General features: G+C 67.2%; 3 protein-coding genes across 4 annotated transcripts; 1 reads left to right on the forward strand and 2 right to left on the reverse strand.

Moving 5' to 3' along the window:
* Nucleotides 1–1,373: 1,373 nt before the first annotated feature.
* Nucleotides 1,374–5,955, reverse strand: SLC34A3 (solute carrier family 34 member 3; the record flags this gene model as incomplete). 2 transcript variants are annotated; one of them, XM_082842910.1, is made up of 12 exons in its annotated part: nucleotides 1,374–1,884; nucleotides 3,162–3,286; nucleotides 3,360–3,476; nucleotides 3,549–3,716; nucleotides 3,836–3,923; nucleotides 4,020–4,109; nucleotides 4,312–4,507; nucleotides 4,579–4,690; nucleotides 4,767–4,910; nucleotides 4,991–5,119; nucleotides 5,505–5,594; nucleotides 5,871–5,955. In XM_082842910.1, 12 exons carry the CDS (start codon nucleotides 5,953–5,955, stop codon nucleotides 1,420–1,422), a joined length of 1,809 nt encoding a protein of 602 aa, XP_082699036.1. In that variant the 3' UTR covers nucleotides 1,374–1,419. The 2 variants fall into 2 exon arrangements, with proteins under 2 accessions (XP_082699036.1, XP_082699035.1); XM_082842909.1 differs by having other exon boundaries at nucleotides 3,360–3,716.
* Nucleotides 5,956–8,333: 2,378 nt separating this feature from the next.
* Nucleotides 8,334–8,804, reverse strand: RNF224 (ring finger protein 224; the record flags this gene model as incomplete). Its single annotated transcript, XM_082842949.1, has 1 exon — nucleotides 8,334–8,804. The coding sequence occupies one exon, from the start codon at nucleotides 8,802–8,804 to the stop codon at nucleotides 8,334–8,336; it is 471 nt and encodes a 156-aa protein (XP_082699075.1).
* Nucleotides 8,805–15,770: 6,966 nt separating this feature from the next.
* On the forward strand, nucleotides 15,771–16,568 carry RNF208 (ring finger protein 208; the record flags this gene model as incomplete). The annotated part of the gene is made up of 1 exon (XM_082842947.1): nucleotides 15,771–16,568. The coding sequence occupies one exon, from the start codon at nucleotides 15,771–15,773 to the stop codon at nucleotides 16,566–16,568; it is 798 nt and encodes a 265-aa protein (XP_082699073.1).
* Between the last annotated feature and the right edge of the window lie 1,138 nt (nucleotides 16,569–17,706).

A 17,706-nucleotide genomic window follows, 5' to 3' on the forward strand; every position in this document is an offset into this window, starting at 1 on the left:
GTCCCCCCGGGTTTGGTTAGGCAAACGTGGGGGCCAGGGAAGGAAGGTGCTCCCATCAGGGTAGCATCCACGGACCGGGAGGCGGTGACTGGCCGCAGCAGCTAACGGGGCAAACCAGACCCCGAGCGGCCCGCAGGTCTGCGCGTGCGCGCCCCTCTCCGTGCGCGACTTGTGCCGGGACACGTGATCCGCCAATGCCCTCCTCTCAGGGCGGAGGCGTGAGGTCGGGCTGGGGTTGTGGGCAGCCCCGGGCTGGAGGGGTGTCCGGTTACCGCCCGGCCGCCAGACAAAAGCGGTCCTGTGTGGAAACCCGCTGCGCTGCGGGGAGGAGCAGGGGGCGGGCGGGGGCGGCCACCTCCCGCACGCTCCACCCCCAGGTGGGCACCTGGCCCGGAGACCTTCGACCGCCTCGCGGCCGAGGTGTTTCGCGTAGGTGGGGGCCTCCAGATGCGAGCGGCGCCGGGCGTCGCGGGCAGGACCCACTTCCTGGGGTGGGGGGCACTGAGCACGCCCTTTGCCCAGGCCGGCAGGGTGGCGCCCCTGGCGGCCGGCCAACTGTAGGCTGGCGGACCCGGGAAACCGCGCACTGGCTCGCCTGCCCCGCGCTCCGCCCCCCACCCCCCAGCCGCAGCCCGCAGCCCCGCGCCCGCCCACTCCCCTCCCCGCAGGGCCTCCCCCCCGCCCCTCCCCGCTCCGGCCACGCACCACCCCGCAGCCCCGTGCTCTGCAGCGCCTGCGCCACGCTCTGCGGAAAAAGAGATAGCGGCAGAACGGGGACGGAAAGGAGTAGGGCGCCTTGGGGCCACCCGGTTCCGCTTGTCCCCTCCCCACTCCCCGACGCACCTGCGGAACTCGGGGCCCTGCCGCGGCCACGTGACGTCCTCCAGCCCGACCGCCGACAGGGGGCTGGACGGCGCAGGAGCTGCCCGCGCGCGTCCTCCGCGGCGGCGGTGCGTGGGAGCCGGTCGCCCTTTCCCTCCTGTACCCACAGGGAAGGCCCCGGCCGCTTCCAGCCTCCCTGAACCCTGAGCTTCTTGCTGCGGGAAGTCTCTACGCTCTGGATTGGCCACTACTTAGGGCCTTCTGTCCCCAGTGGCCGCGGAGAGAAACAGAGTCACAGCTTGGGCCTCGGGGATCAGCTGTGTAGCCGCACCTCCGGGGAAGGCCAGCTCCCACGAGGGCTTAGTGCGGACCCCGGGTGTCCGCTGGGGGCAGCAACGGCGCTGCCCCACTCCCAGCTCCCTATGGAGGCAGGTGGGGCCCTGCCCACGCAGCCTGGGGTTGGGGAGAGAAGACCACCCACACCTGGGTACAGGCTTGTTTATTTGCAAAGAAGGTGATGCAGGTGATGCAGATGTCCGCAGCCACTAGGATCCCTCAGGGCACCCAGAGGTCAACGGGGGTGGGGGCGCCCGCTCTTCACAACTGCTGGGAGGCCAGGACCTCGGGGTTCTCATAGCAGTGGGCCTCCTTGGCCGCAGCCTGAGGGGGGCTGCAGGCCTTGCAGGGGCAGCAGCGGCTCACCAGGCGGTCCCAGGGCTCCAGAGAACGGAGCCACAGGGGCAGCCAGGCCCAGGAGCGCAGGCGGCGGGGCAGCCAGGCTGGCCGGTGCCGCTGCAGGATGGCGACCAGGATGATGAGGAGTACCAGCACAAGCAGGGGCCCCCCAACTGCAGCCAGCACTGTACTCCCCGCCAGGGAGAGCCCGCAGGCGGCCAGCGGCAGCAGCAAGAAGCTGAGCAGCAGGTAGGCGACGGCCACCCAGCGGTAGCGGGCAGTCAGGTCCCCAAAGCGCTTGGCCAGTGGGATGGGCAGCCGGAGGACGGGCACCACGTACCACAACAGGATGCCAGCCAGGTTGAAGAAGAAGTGGATGAGGGCGACCTGGAGGGAGGGAGGGCAGGCAGGGTTCAGGAGCCTGGGCTCTGTGGTACGGGGTCCCCTGGGCTCCCCGGGACGCCTGCCCCTCCCTTTCTTGGCAGAAAGGGCACTAAGCCCAAAGGCAGTTTGCGGTCCCGCTCGTTAGCCGAGACGGCAGCCTGGGAGGGCAAATTCTGGCCAGCTGTGTTGGGCCCGCTCTTCCTGCACCCCCCAACACTTTGAGGGTCGGGGCCCTAGTACGGCATCCCCGTGTGGTAACTGCATCTGTGATGGCCCCGTGGATTCGACCTTCCCCTGAGCTGGCTTAGCTTGCCAACGCGTCGTTCATGGTGACCCCGCTCATGCCATCCCTGAGCGGGTTTGGCCACCCAGCCCTGGGCTCTGGCCTGGCTCCTGTGAGGAGGAGTTGCAGGGCCACACGTGGAGAGAACACAACTCCCTCCAGGGATTGCTGAAGAAGTCGAGGAGTCGGTGTGGTGGGTGCAGTCCGGAGGGCTTCTTGGAGGGGGTGGATCAGGGCCCTGCACTGGGAGGTTCCAAATGGACAAAGAGCCAAGGCAAGAGAGCAGGTGGGAGTCGGGGAGGGCTGGGGTTCATCTCTTCTTGTGGGCAGCAGCCCAGCAAGATCCAGGCTTTCAGGAGCTACACCTGTTAGGGTGCTGGGACAGAAGCAGTGGAGCACGGGGTGATCTGGAGAGAATCCGCAGGATTGAATGGGACTGGGCGTGGGGTGCGCAGCTGGGGTAGGCGTCCCGGAGGCAGAATTGTGACCGGCCAAGGGTGCACGGAGGAGGACGGTGAGTCGTCCACGTAGGGGCCTGTGGGGTTTAGGTGCCTGGGGGTGGGGGACATCCTAGAGGTGTTGGCATAGAGGGGCTTGAGGCCCCCGAGGGCCGGGAGGCCTCAAAGGGACACAGCCAGCAGTATGCAGTGGTCCCTCAGGAGAGGTTGGGGGGAGCTGCCAGCTGGAAAGGAGGAGAAGGCACCCTGGGACTACAGGATCCTAGAAATGATAAGGTTGCAGGGGAAGAGAAGAAGGCCTGGGACCCTGAGAAATGCCCACAGGGCCCCTGGGGTCCCGGACGATGAGGAGGCTGCAGGTTTGAGCAGGCAGCCAGAGGTGGGGCCCAGGAGAGCTCGAGCCTGAGGCCCCAGGGCAGGCCTGCCGCCTCCAGCCCAGAGGGCTGGACAGGAGGGGGCTGAGCCTGAGCGCAAGCCCCAGGCCTGTGTTGGGAGTGGGAGGGGCTTGGGGGCAGGGGAGGGGTGCGGGAGGGTGGTACCTGGACGGCGCTGATCAGCATATCCGAAGGGCTGGCCAGGGCAGCCAGCAGGGCCGTGGTGGTGGTGCCGATGTTGGAGCCCAAGAAGAGGGGGTACGCCCGCTCCAGGCTGATCACCCGGACCCCTGGGGGAGCCAGGGGTCATCACGGGCCCCTCACCCCCTGCCCCCTCGGTCAGGTGCCACCTGTTGTGCTCACCCATGAGCGGCACGACGGCTGCAGTGAAGACGCTGCTGCTCTGGAGCGCGAAGGTCAGGCCGGCCCCCACGAGGATGGCCAGATAGCCGCTGAGCCAGCCGAATGGGGAGGGGAAGTCTGCGGAGGGGGAGCCGGTCACCCGCAGTCGGGCCTCCTCGCCGCCACCCTCACCGCCTCCCCAAGGCCCACCAGCGTTGACGACGGTGCTCACGGCCTGGCCCACGCGGCCCCGCAGAGTGGAGCTGAGCAGCTTGACGATGAGGGCGAGGCAGGCACAGAGCACGAGCAGGGAGGCAGCCAGCAGGATGAAGCCCACGGCCAGGTCCGCGAGCGCTGTGCCCTCGAACAGGTGGCGGCCTGGTGGCGGGGCAGGGGTGGGTGAGCTGCGGCCCGCGCGCGGGGTGGGCGGGGCTGGGGCGGGTGAGCTGCGGCCCGCGCGCGGGGTGGGCGGGGCTGGGGCGGGCGCCGGGCCTCACAGGGAAGCTGCTCCTCGGCGGCAGAGCTGTTCCTCGCAGGGCAGGGGCCCCCAGTGGCCGCCGCACAGGTGCTGCTGTTCCCTGCAGTCTGGGGAGGCAAGGCGGGTTGGGCTCAGGACAGGCTCAGAGTAGCCAGCACCGGCTAATTCAGTGGGTCGGAGTTCAGGGGTCCAAGGCACCTCACCGTCTGCACCTCGGTGCCACACCATCGCTTAATGAGGCTACTGTTGGTAGCGTTGCCTGTGCCGCGGCCCGTAATGACATCAGCGTCCAGCTGGGGGACAGAGGAGTCTGGGTCTGGTGTTGGACTCCCCGGGGGCTCAGAGGACCACAGCCCGGCCCAGTGTGCTCTCTCTTCCCCCAGCCGACGACGCCCTGCCCACATCTGCCTCGACTGTCTGTCGCCACCTCCCCAAGAAACCCCTCCCCGCCACGCCTGGCGTGTGGGTCCTGCCGGAAGCAGCGGCTGGCCTCACCTGCACGATGAGGCGTGTGAGCGGCCGTGTCAGCACCTTGAGGATGTCAGGCGCGCGCCCCCCGGGCTGCAGGCTGGCAGCGCCCAGGGCCAGTGCGCTGAGCCTCTCCAGGGGGGCCGCAGCGCTCTCCAGCGGCAGCAGGGTCAGCGCCGTGAGCCAGTTGAAGACGCCGTGCACGGCTGAGCCGCCAAAGGCCCTGAGGCCACACGGAGTTGGGTGGTCGGAAGCCCCAGCCGCAGCCCCTGCCCTCCCTCGCACCTCACTCACCTCCGAAACGCGTCCCGGTCCCCCGACTGTGCCATCGAGACCAGGGTGCTGGTGACGGATGTGCCCACGTTGACGCCCATGATGACGGGCACAGATGCCCGCACGGTCAGCACTGTAGGGGCGCTGCATCAGCCTCTCGGCCCTCACCCCGCCACCACCATCCTGGGGGAGGGGAGGGGGGCACTCACGCTTGGAGGCCACCATGCTGACCACGATGGAGGAGGACGTGCTGGAGCTCTGCACGAGGACCGTGCCCAGCACGCCGATGACCAGTCCAGCCACAGGGTTGGACAGCACCACGTTGTCCTTGAAGATGTCTCCAGCTACCTTGCCTACGCCCGGGAGACGGTGCCCTGAGGCTGGGGACGGTTGGCTGGCTGCCCCACCCCCAGCCACCTAGCCAGTCACTCACTGCCTAGCAGCTGGAAGGCAGAGCTGAGGATGTCCAGGGAGCAGATGAAGAGGTAGAGGCTGCCCAGGAGCCCACAGGCCTTGAGGAAGCCAGCAGCCCCCTGGAGCACCCTGCCGGCCATGCTGAGCTCTGAGGACAGAGGGCAGGGCTGTCCTCAGCCAGTCCCCACCCTGCCCCCACCCCGGCTCCCCTTCCAGGCCCCTTCCTCTTCTCCCCCCTCCCAGCACAGGGCCAGGGTCCCTCTCCTCTGTTCCTTTGCAGAGTGGCCAAGCAGACAGCCCCTTAGGGCCTCCAGGGAGCCTCACTGCCCACAGGAGGGAGGGAGGGCAGGTGGGCAGGCAGGCCGTTGAGCTGAGGGACCAGGGTGCCCTGGTGGTGGTCTGCGTGGCGGGTTTCCATGGGGCCCGTTGAGGCAAACCCCCTCCTTGCTCTCTCTCCCCAAGAACCCTCTCACGCTCACACCCTGGCAAGTCCGAGCCTCGTTTGTCCAGTTACCCAGCATCTCCAGACCTACCTTTCCAGGACTGGCCAGTGTCCTTTAGCTGAGGGAGGGCCCAGGGGTCCACATCCCCGTCTTCCAAGATGGGGGCAGAACCGGAGGTCCCTGCAGGGATCAGGGTCAGGTAGGGCCAGGAACCTAGCTGTTTCCTGGACACCTTTAGGTGGCGCCCAAAGGGGTTGGGGGGACTGTGGCACAGGGGCTTGGGGTGAGGGACAAGAGTGGGAAGGAGGGGGGCCCCTAACTGTTCCGGCCCCTGGGCTCTCCTGGGGACGGATGGGCTGGAGCCCCTCTCCCAGCTTCCCCAGAGCAATGGGTCAGGGGCCAGGTGGGTGGGCAGGGAGGCAGGCCGAGGCTCCGGGACCCTGGGGCTGCTGGTACCTGCATTTCCCAGCCTCTGGTCCACCAGGCCAACTGTGTCCAGAGTGGCAGGAGGGTCCTGGACGCAGGTGAGGGAACTCGGCATGGATTTTGGGCAGGGACAGGCCCAGGCCCAAATCTAGATCTGCTGGGGGGAAGGGCAGTTCAGACACAGCTCCTCCCCCTGCCCGCCAGGTCTTGGGGTCCCCTGGCCTGAGACCTCACCGCTGTCCTCCCTTCCCACCCGCCGTTGGCCTTGGTGACTGTCCCCTTCCTCTGTCTGCAGGGAGATGGCTATAGTGACCTCAAGTGGCTGTCAGGTGAGCCCAGTCCAGTTTGGGGGGACCGAGTTGAGGGAACCCTGGCTCCATTGCTGGTCCTGGCTGGAAGAAGGCCTGGTGGGTGGCCTAGGGTGCTGGGGTGTGGCCGGAAGTGGTCGGGAGCCGGGGACTCGGGGACCTCTCCTATCAGGTGTCACAGAGACCACTGCAGCCGGTCGCGGCTTAGACTCTGGTATTTGGTACCAAACGGCAACATCTCCGCTTGATAAGGGCCGCACCTCCAGTGATGGGGGGCAGGACAGGGGGCTTGGTCGCCCCCACCCCACCTCAAGGCTCCCTCCTCAGCCTGCTGGGTCTGGAGCTCCCATCGAGCCGCCTACCTCAGCTCCCAGTGCCCAAGGCCCGGGAGCTGGGGAGGCTGCTGCCCCCAAGCGTCTCTCTCTCCCTCAGCTCCTAGAGAGTGGGGGGGCGCCTAAGCCCTGGAGGTCACCCAGCCCTGAGCCCAGTGTCCTGGGTCCCCACCTGGTCCTGGAAGCTCCTACCTGTGTGGTAGTGAGGGGCACCTTCGGGGAGGAGACAGGCCAGGAGCAGCTGCAGGTGGAAGATGTGCTGGGCGCGCACATGACCTGCCGTGCGCTGAGCCCCATTAATGTTTACCCAGGAGCCGAGGCCCCTGAGGGGCACCACCGCAGCCCCGGCACCCGCCTCGTCCAGGCCCCACTGTCACGCGGGGCTGTTGCGGGGCTGGGCAGGGGGTCCTGAGTGCTGGACTTCCACGAATGGATGACTTGGTGACACGCCAGGTGCTGCCTGCTGCCTGCCCAAGGCAGGGCAGGGTGCTGGGGCTCTGACTGGCCAGCCTGGGGACCCCTCGGGAAGCTCTACGGACCTCACTGTGGTTTTCCTGCCCAGGTCCGATAGCCAGAGGGAAGCCCTTTGCACCAGGTAGGCGGGGAGGGCAACAGCCCCTGAGGTCATCCAGTTCAGGTCTGGGCTTGGGGCAGGGCTGGGCCTGGCAGAGCTCCCTGCGGGCTCAGCCCCAGTGCTGGGCAGCAATGGTCACGGTCACGGGTGTCATGCCGTCATCTGCAAGGGGGAGGGCGGGCCAGGCCCCTCCCCCAGGCCACGTTGCTGCCCAGCCCACTGCCCAAGCTCACCTGGACCAGGAGACTCGGCCCATCCTGTTCTCTCTCCAGCTGAGCCCTGACCGGCCCCCTTGCTCGTGGAGTGCCTCTTATTGGGGTCAGTCCCCTTCCTGCTCCTGGGATGTGGGGAGGAAGAGCTGTCCGGCTGGGGCCGGCCCCTCCCTGTCAGGCCTGGTCTTCCTGGCCCCCTGCTTGCTGCCCACCGGTCGCTGGTGCAGGGGGACTTTGGCCCCAGGAGGGCGGAGGTTTCTGAGTGTCCTCTCAGCACATTCTCTTGTCCGTCCCTGCCACCCGCTGCCCGGCGCGGGCCCCGTGGGCCCTCCCAGGGCCTCCTTCCTGTGCGGGGGTGGGGATGCTGCAGCCCAATTGGTGGGGTCTGCGTCCACTGTCTCCAGCACATGCTCTGGTCCCTCTGAAGGGCCTGTCTGGTGGCCACGGGGAGGCAGAAGGAAGCTGAGGGCCTGGCATGGGAGTGGCTGTCCTGAGCAGCCCTTCAGGCAGGTCCCCCACCCTGGGCCTGGACCTCCTTGGACACCTGTGGCAGCAGTGACTGTGCCTGCGGGGGACCCTCCCCAAACAGCTCCCGACACAGCAGGAGCTCAGTGAGCAGACGAACATCGCAGGGCTGCCTCACGGGCCAGGGGTGAAGGGAGAGGCCCTCCCTCCCTCCGGGCTCATGCCTCTGGGCCGTTCTGTAGAGGAGGGGAGACCTGCTCCAGCAGGACCGGGAACAGCCTCTGCCGGGCCCTGCCGCTCCGGCCTGCAGCCCAGACCCTTTCAGGAGCCACCCTGTGAGCTGGGTCTGGACCCGGGCTGGCCTTGCAGGCGACTCTGACAGCAGCACCGCTCCCCTGCACACAGACCAGCGCGGGGCCTGGGAATCCTGGCTGGGATTCCAGCTCCTGCAGGGGCTTACGGTACTGTGGGCACAGCTCCCGACCTTAGGTTGTGGCCCCGGGGTGAACACGCAGAGTGGCACCCGGGACACTCTGCCGCCAGGCTGTTCTGGGCAGACGTGCCAGAGGTTCTGGGCAGGCATGCTGCAGACCGGCCGGAGCTCAGGCCTCGGGGCTGCCTGGGGGGTCCCAGCAGAGGCCGCTGCAGCCCCAGAAGCAGCATCTGGGCTGGGGGAAGTGGGGCTGGGGGCCCAAGGCAGGCCAAAGCCTGGCCGGCTGCTGAGTGATGGCGGTGCTGCCTTTGAGGGGCGTGGGGGGCTGGGGTTCTGTGCGAGGCGGCTCCCGCTCGGCCCTGACGGCCAGGAAGGCAGCCAGGTCGAGGTCCAGCATGGCCACCCCTCCACGGGGCGTGGGTGTGCTCTGGCGGCACTGCGGGCAGGGGATCCAGCGCTGCTCGTGGGCTGGCGTGTCCAGCCGCCGCATGCACGCCTGGCAGAAGGTGTGACCGCAGTAGAGGCGGCGGGGTAGGTGCCCAGTGAGGTCATAGGCTGAGTAGCAGATGACGCAGTCACCTCGCTGGGGCCCAGCGGCTGTGCCCTCTTCGGAGGCCTGGGGACCCTCTGGCGGCAGCATCCTGGGGGAGGCATGCAGGGGGGTTGCAGCCTACCCATCCCAGGCTGCCCATGCTTGTCCTGCGTGGTTGGGGCCTCAGCACCAGAAGCCCCACCGGAGGACAGGAGCCCAGGCCTCTGCGGACACGGGAGGGTGGGTGGTGGCCAGTGGGCCTGGTGGACACCAGGCTCTGGGCACAGCCTGGGTCCCTGTGACAGCTGCTGGGCAGCACCCTGCCCTGCTGTCTGGTCTCCCTCTGTGGCTCTCGTGTGCCATCCCAGGCCCGAACCCACCCCAGCCTGCCTGAGCCGCAGGTCTCTCTTACCTGTATCTGCTCTGCTGGGTGGCTATGTCCAGCCAGAGGGTGGCTGGGCGTAGGGGGGACCCAGGGCGCCCTGCGGCTCCCTCCTTGGGGCTCGCGTTACTGGCCTACCACGGACCAGTCAGCAGGGAGGCAGGTGGTGGCTGTGGGCAGGCGTGGGCTCCCCTTTCAGCCACAAAGAGCTTGCAACTGGATCCACCGGCACCACCAACTCATCAGGAGATAAGGGCCCCCCCCACTCTGCCTGCCCCGCCCCCTTCATGCGCAGACCCAGCTCCACTAACCCCTCACCCAGGCCTGGCTTTGCCACTCAACTTTGCCCATCTTCCCGCTTCGTCCACCCAGACCTGTGCCCACCCCACCCGCACTCATACTCCACCCCCACCTCACGATGGGAAAGCTTTTTGGCTTTGACCTGGGTGATGCCTGTTCTTCAGCTCTTAGTTCAAGCGTCACCTCCTCCAGGAAGCCTGCCAGGACCCCCACCAGCTCAGAGCTCTGAGGGATCCTTCTGCTCTGTGGCTCAAGGACAGTCACAGTGTGTGTGTCCATGTTGATTTGTCCCATTGCCTTTGTCCCTGTCTGGGCTAGGCCTGTCATGTTCCCATCACAAGCCAGCCCCGTAAGGAGGCAAGGAGGCCCTCCAGCACAGGAGTGGAGATCCCCACTCATACAGAGACCACCCAGAAACTCTCTGAGGTGCAGGGCACCGCGGGCAGCTCCAGATGCCCTCGTCAGAGGCCACCTCCCCCTGGCCTCTGCCTGGCCAAAGCTCTGGGGCCAGCCCAGTGACATAGCAGAATGGGGTGTGTTGGGAAGGGTGGGTTGAGGTCAGGACCCCAGAACCCTCTCTGTCCCGCTAGAGGAAGCCAGGCCCAGAGGGTCCCCTCCTTACTCCTGCCATCCCGGCAGGCCCCCGCCTCCTGGGCTGGTCAGATGGGTTTTTGGTGGGTGGCCCAGGTGGGGTCATCTTCCTGTGCGGGCCAGTCATGGGGCAGGGCCGGGAGCCTGAGCCCCGTGGAGTCAGGCCAGTGACACACCTGCCCATGCCCAGGGACCAGTCCTGCCGTGTGGCCAGTCACCAGGGGTCGGGGGAAGGCTGGCACCAGGACACGTCCATCCTGCGGGGCCAGCTTGGCCTCCTCCGGCTCTCTCTGCCTGGTCCCGGAAACATCAGTGTGCCCGGTACCGGCCTCGCTGCTCAGTCTTCACACCGGCATCCCGGCCTCACCCCCGTGCCAAACGGCTCAGCTCCCCACATGCCCCTGACGCAGGTGCGCTGTGCTGCTTGGACAGGTGGGGGATGGGTCTGGCCCAGCGCCCTCTCTGCCCACCTCCACAAAGCCCAGGCCCCAGAGGCAGGACAGCGGGGAGAAGCACACGGCAGATGTTCAGGAATTGGATGTTCTGTGGGAAACCAGGAAAACACCCCGGCTGAGGCAGGGCAGTGAGTCACGGGTGGGCAGGCTCGGTGCTGGCCACCTGGGCTTCCACTCCTGGAAACCTGCCCGCGCTGGTGCCGCCCACCACTGTGCTGCCAGCACAGTCCTCCTCCTGGAGGCTTCTCTCGGGCTCTACTCCTGGTTCCAGGCCCAGCATGCTCCTGCTGTGTGACCCGCAGACTCTCTTGTCTCCCATGCTCACCCTCGGCCCCAGGGAATGCAGGGCAGCTCAAACCCAGGCCCGACCAGCCTTCCTGTCCAGCCTCTGGGCCAACCTGAGAGTGCAGAGCAGGTTAGGTTGTCATGAGGCTGCCCCACCCCGGAATGTCCCATAGCGGCTGGCAGCCTGTGGTGGCCTCCAGCCTGGGACCCTCCCAAAGCGGGTAGCAGCAAGGAAGAGGGGCCGGGACGAAGCTCGCCCTGCTTTATTGCCTGGCCCTGGGCCTTGAAGAGGTGGTCAGGGGTGTCCCCGGGGCTGCCATTATGGCTAACGCCCAGGGCTCTGTTTCAGGGGTGGGGGCTGAGCTGTCAGCCTTCTCGGTGGGTAGGTGCCGCTGTCCAGGGTGGGGAGCAGCCAACACCCACGACAACAGGCCAGTGGCTGTTCCAACTGTCCAGGCACTGCTGTGGCCACCTGAGCAGAGGCCCGGCTTGCCGTGTGGGGGCGCCGCGCAGCAGGCCCTGCGGCCCAGGGGCCAGGCTAGGAAATGACACAGCACCAGCAGTGGTGGGCAGTGTTGCCGCCACACCCCATCGGCGGCAGGCCAGCGTAGGTCAGTCCTGCCTGGCCCTACCCACAGCCATAGGGGGTGCAGGGCTGCTGCCAGGCCTGCTGGCCTTGGATGGAGGCAGGCCCCTTGGCACCCTTGGGCCCTGGGGCCTCCTCGGTAGGCTCCAGGGTGCAGGACCCCACGGGCAGAGGCTGAGACTCCAAGGAGGATGGAGCCGCGTCCAGCTGCTGCCCCAGCTCGGGCCGCAGGTGAGCCCTCGGGATGCTGGCATGGGCATACGGGTCCTTGACGAGCATCTCAGGGGGCCCATGGCTTGCCCTGGCAGGGGTGGGCAGAGGAGACAAAATCAGCTCAGTGGAGGGGAGCCCAAGAAAAGCCAGGCTGTGGAAGCGCCTGAGCGCATGTGCGAGGCCTATGTGTCAGTGCGCGTGCAAGGCAGCGGAGAGTAAGGAGAGTGAGGGCCAGCGCCTCCTGGCTGCCCCCAGGTGTCCCCTGCCCTCCCTGAGAGACAGGGCCCTGTGACGGAGCTGGGAGTGGGGTGGGGGCTGGGATATGCAGCTAAGCTGGTCCTACAGGGGGTGCGGAAGCCCCCCAGCCCAGGACCCACCTGAAGTGGTGGCGGCAGCAAGCTGTCTTGTTCTCTGGGCCGGGCCCGGCGCCCGTGAGCTCTCTGGGCCGGGGCCCGGCGCCCGTGAGCTCTCTGGGCCGGGGCCCGGTGCCTGTGAGCTGAGCGACTGGCAGCTGCCCTTTCCCTCCTGGGGAGGGGCGGGGCTGTGGGCGGGGCTCAAAGATGGGGTTCCCAGGATCCTGGAGCACAGCGGCCACCCACCGTTCCTTTTTTGAATGGGCGTTGACTGCAGCCTGGCCTCCCCGGGACATTGCCAGCCTGGGTGATTCAGCCTCAACGCATCTGGGGCATGTCCTGGCCCTCCAGGGACCTGCAGCTCACCAGAAGGCAGGACAGGAGGCGAGTCTGGGGTCAGGCCTGCAGGTGGTCTGGGGGCCCAGCCATTACTCACACGTCTCAGAGCCTCTGCTTCGAAGCAGAGAGCAGAGGTCCTCACTGTGACCCAGCCTCTACCCCGCAGGCAGAGACCAAGATGCTTGCGAACACACGGCTTGGAGGTTTGCTGGTTTTTTTAACCGATAAGAAATGCTCGGTTTACACACCTTTGCCGATAAAACTTACTTATCTTACAATTGGCGACATGGGCTTCATACACAAGTGACGTTTCTAGCTCATTTCTGAAACTAGTTTCCCTCTGGTTGGTGGCCTCGTGGGCCACAAGCCCCCGATCGCTCAGCGTCCCCATCCTTGGCCCTTGCATCCCCTCCGTGAGGGGGCACATAGCACCTGCCATACAGGGTCGCTGTATGTGGGGGGGTGGATGTGAGCACTGGGGTCTTGGGTTTGGGCCTGGCACGGTGAGCTCCGCTTGGGGCAACCGGGACAGTAGGGTGCGGCCTGGACACGCACCCCTAGTCCTTGGCGCTCGGGGGGCACCCCCAGGAAGGGCGGGATCAAATCAGACACGGCCCAGAGGCCAGCTGACCAGAGTGGCCTGCATGGGGCCGGTCAGACCGGTCCGGACATGAGTAGTACCGATGCGGCACCAGACGTAGGGGCGGCAATTAGGCCCAAAGACCGGGAAGTTCGGAGGCGGACAACAGAGGTCCAGTGCGCAGGCGCCAGAAGCCCCGCCCACAGCCCCTACAGATTCTGCCCCTTGCTGAGAGGAGGCTGGCGCATGCGCAAAACAGGACTGACAGGGTTGGGGTGGAGGTGCGACCGGTGGGAACTATATTCCCCAGAAGCCTCTGCGCTCAAGGGTTTTCCTAAACACCAGGTTCGGGGTCAGCTGGCCTCATCTGTCCAGGACCCGGCTTGGGCTGCACCATCTCTGAGCCGCCCGGCTCGGGAGGCGTGGGTTTGGGCGGGCTCTGGGCGGGAGCCTTGCACTGGGTGGACTTTATCTCCAGGGGCGGGGCCTCGGGTAAGGGGTGGGGCCTAGTGGCCGGTACCACCTTGGGTGCGCGCCTAGGGAGTTGGTGGGGAGATGAGCAAAGCCCTTGCCTAGACTGGACCCCCAGTCCTCCCCTGGTCGGGGCTGCCGCAGGTTCTCTGCCTTCGCGCCAGGGCCCCATAAGCACCCCGCTGCCCCTCCCACGGGGCACCAGCACACTAGCACACATGCTCTCGCTGAATGGGGGAGGGCACAGAGGCGCAGGCACTAGCCTGAGATGGCAAAGAGCGGCAAAGTCAAGGCCTATGGGCCAGGGGTGCCTCTGCAGCCTGTTTTGCCCGCGTGGGGCCCTTTATCAGGAGCGCCGACCTTTCCGGGCTCTTTTGCCTGCAGGACTTGGGGCTAGGTGTATAGCCAGGTGCAGTCTGGCCTGTACAGAGCAGAGGAGCTGTGGCCAGAAGGGGCTGGGACTGTCCAGGGTTAGGTGCATGGCCCAGTGCTGATCAAAGGAGTGCCAGCATGCCATGTGGTGGCCCTGGCAGGTTAGGGAAAGGCTCTCTGGAGGCCCATGCAGCCCTGGTCCCTTGCCCTGTATTTGTCAGCGTGTCCTCTGTCTTCCCTCTCACCTGAGAGCTCCTCACAGGCAGAGGGCGTATCCCGGGGGGTGGGGGGGTGGGCAAGGAAGCCTGGCCTGAGGAAGAAGCAGAAAGGAATGGAGCCTCTGTGCTGGGTGCGGTCAGGTTAGCACACAACTCTGTGACAACGGGACACGTGCTGACCTGCTGGGATGCTGGAAAGGGCCACCCCACCCTGTGTAGGTGCGTGTCCTCCCTGAGCTGCCCCATGGCAGCCTGTCCAGCTGTCTGTTTGACCTTCCACCTACCCCTCACACCACCCATCTGTCCAACTGTCCTGTCCCTGGAGCATTCTCCCAACTGCCGTTCCTCCCTCCATTCACTCCTCTGATGTGGCTTGCCCGCCCCTGATCACCCTCTTCTGTCACATCGCGGTCTTTGAAACAGCCTGCTGCACCTGTGAGCCAGAAAACCCTGGAGGCATCCCCACTGGGGGCCGAGTGGAAGGGCAAGCAGAGACCCTGACTCTGGCGGGGACACAAGGCAGTCCCATGGTGGGGTCCTGGGAACCAGCTTTCATGGGACCACCCCTGGGCTCTCTCCTCCCCTTCCTCCCTCTGGCATTGTGAGAGCTCAAAGCAGGCTTTCCCTTCCAGAATTGAGGCGGGGGGCTTGACTAGGACCCAGGCTCAGCCAGGCGGGGACGGGGGAAGGGGAGGCAGGAGGGGGGACGCCGCGGAGATCCTGACCCCCACGCGGCCCGCGCGGGGAGGAGGAGGGCGACCCCGAGAGCGGGCGCCAGGCCCGCGGCGGATCGAGGGGCGGCAGAGAGACTGGCCCCGCCCCGCGGACCCCGCGCGGGTCCCCAGACGGGGGGGGGGGGGGGTGGCGCTGCGGGCGCGGGCGGGCGCCGCGCGCACTGCGGTCCCCGCGCCTCCGCCGCAGAGCGCGCCACGCTCGGCACGCACCTGCCGCCGCCGCCGCCGCCGCCGCGCCGAGCCGAGCCCCGCGCCCCACGCCCCCGGGAGCCGCCGCGGCCCGGCCATCGCCCGAGGTCGCCGCCAGAGCCGCCGGAGCCACCGGGCCAAGGCGCGGGCGCCGCATCCAGGCCTGCCTTTGAGACAACCTCTGCGGCGGCGGCGCGCGGCCCGGCCGGGGACGCCAGGCTGGGGCAGGTGAGCGCGGGCGGGGCGGGACAGCGCGGGGTCGCCGCTCGCCGGCCTCCACTCCTAGGCAGAGGTCGGGCCTCGGGAACGGGGACAGGGGAGGGGGCTGGGTTCCGAGTCTGGCGAGGGTAAGGGTCAGAGGTCGGGCACCCTTTTGTGCAGGGTGAGGGTGAGGGTGAGGGTGAGGGTGAGGGTGGGCCCGGGCGCTGCCCTCACGCTGTCTCTCACCTGCAGCTCGGGCCCGGTGAAGGCCTCTCCTCTGCTCCCGCCGCGGCCGCCGCGGCCGCCGCCGCCGCCGCCGAGCTTGCAGCCCGGGTCCTTCCGCAGCCAGGGCTCAGGCTAGCTGCCTTCCCTGGGCGCCCTGTCCTGGAGCCATGGGGCCCACCTAGCCCCTGCCTGCCCGGATGTCCCGGCCCCGGGACGGCTGATCTCGGCTGCGGGGGGACACCCCCCAACGCCCCCTCGCCAGCCTCAGCAGCCAGAGACCCTGGGTGAGCCCCTGGGCCCGACCTCCAGCCCAGGGCAGTCTCCCACACCCCCCTGCCCCTGTTCCTCTCCTCCTCCCCCGCTCCTTCCTCCTCCTCCTCGGACTGGACCTGAGAAGCCACTGTGGCCACTGGGGGGGGCCCTTCCCCCCAAGCTCTTGCCAGCCTCCCCCAGGAGTCCACAGGGCGTCCAGGGTCCCCACCAGGCCTGGCGGGACCAGGATGCTGCCCCCTCTCCTCCCCCCCGGCCGCACCCAACTCCCCCACCCACCCGAACACCCAGTCTGACTGGAGACAGCCGGATGCCGGCTGACCCTGGGCCCGAGGCGGGCAGTGGCTGGCCGAGCTTCCTCATGTCCTGCCTGAAGGGCCCCCATGTCATCCTCAAGATGGAGGCCATGAAGATGGTCCACCCTGAGAAGTTCCCCGAGCTGCAGGCGGCCGCCCCCTGCTTCCCACCTGCACCCCGGCCCACCCCCGCTCTGGCACCCAAGAGAGCCTGGCCCTCAGACACAGAGATCATCGTCAACCAGGCCTGTGGGGGGGACATGCCTGCCTTGGAAGGGGCGCCCTGCACCCCGCCACTGCCACGTCGGCCCCGCAAGGGCAGCGCGGAGCTGGGCTTCCCCCGAGTGGCGCCGGCGGACGAGGTCATCGTGAATCAGTACGTGATTCGGCCTGGCCCTGCGGCCTCAGGGGCCTCCGCGGCAGCGGCAGCGGCTGCAGGAGAGCCTCTGGAGTGCCCCACCTGCGGGCACACGTACAACGTCACGCAGCGGAGGCCCCGCGTGCTGTCCTGCCTGCACTCTGTGTGTGAGCAGTGCTTGCAGATTCTCTACGAGTCCTGCCCCAAGTACAAGTTCATCTCCTGTCCCACCTGCCGCCGCGAGACTGTGCTCTTCACTGACTACGGCCTGGCTGCGCTGGCCGTCAACACGTCCATCTTGAGCCGCCTGCCACCTGAGGCACTGACCGCTCCGTCCGGTGGCCAGTGGGGGGGCGAGCCTGAGGGCAGCTGCTACCAGACCTTCCGGCAGTACTGCGGGGCCGCGTGCACCTGCCACGTGCGGAACCCGCTGTCTGCCTGCTCCATCATGTAGCGCCCGCCCGCCCGCCCGCCACCGCCCACCGGTCCTCGCTCGCTGCTTCTTCAGGGATCTGGCCCTGCCCTGTTGCCCACTGACCCCTTGCCCACCACAGCTTCTGGTCCCCACCCGCGTGGCACTGTCGCTGCAGCCAACCTTGCCATTAAAACTCTGCCAAAGTTTGCACCTCGTTCCCTGGACTGAAGCCTAGGCCTGCGCACAGGCCTGGGCCAGGGTGGGCACGCAGGGCTGCAGCCCTGACAGGGTCCAGGCTGGAGCAGCCAGAGGAAGGCCCAGTGCTGTTTGGGGTCAACCTGGTCTGCTCACTGGGGGCCAGTCTGGTCCAGGCACGCTGCCCAGGAGGGCTGGGCCTGACACTCATGTGTGTGTGTGTGTGTGTGTGTATGTGTGTATGTGTGTGAGAGAGAATGCCCCACACCTCTATGCGGAGCCAGCCTCTATGTGTGTGTGTGTGTGTGTGTGTGTGTGAGAGAGAGAATGCCCCACACCTCTATGCAGAGCCAGCCTCTGTGTGTGTGTGTGTGTGTGTGTGTGAGAGAACGCCCCACATTTCTATGCAGAGCCAGCCTCTGTGTGTGTGTGTGTGTGTGTGTGTGTGTGTGTGTGTGTGTGTGTGTGTGTGTGTGAGAGAGAGAGAGAACGCCCCACACCTCTATGCAGAGCCAGCCTCCTGTATGTGCCAGGCGGGACTGTGGGGGCAGGTGTGCAAAGCAGGCCCAGCTGGGCAAAGGGAGGACGCTTCCTCTGCACTGGCCGCTGGATGTGAGTGCAGCCAACGGGGGAACAAGTCAGTCCAGCTGGCCCCTGGTGCCTACCTGATCCTCTGAGGTTATGTGAGAATGGCCTAGGGGCCAGCCTGGACTGGGGTTGGGACAAAGGCTGGCCGCAGTCACGATCAGGTATGAGGACCGGAGGAGGGTCTCCTGTCTGGCACTAGAACCACCTGGATTTGGAGAAGAAACTTTGTCGCCTGGTTGGTGAAGGCAGGGTAAAGATGACGGCGACGTAGCCACAACAGTGTCAGTAGCAGCTACCGTTTATTACCGAGGGCCATCTCGCGCGCTGGGCACAGGGCTCAGCATGTCACCAACGAGCCCAGGAGGTGGTGCTGTGACGGCGCCTGTCCTTCAGA

Source organism: Leucopleurus acutus (assembly GCF_964270905.1).
Source record: "Leucopleurus acutus genome assembly, chromosome: 7".
Taxonomy (NCBI): domain Eukaryota; kingdom Metazoa; phylum Chordata; class Mammalia; order Artiodactyla; family Delphinidae; genus Leucopleurus; species Leucopleurus acutus.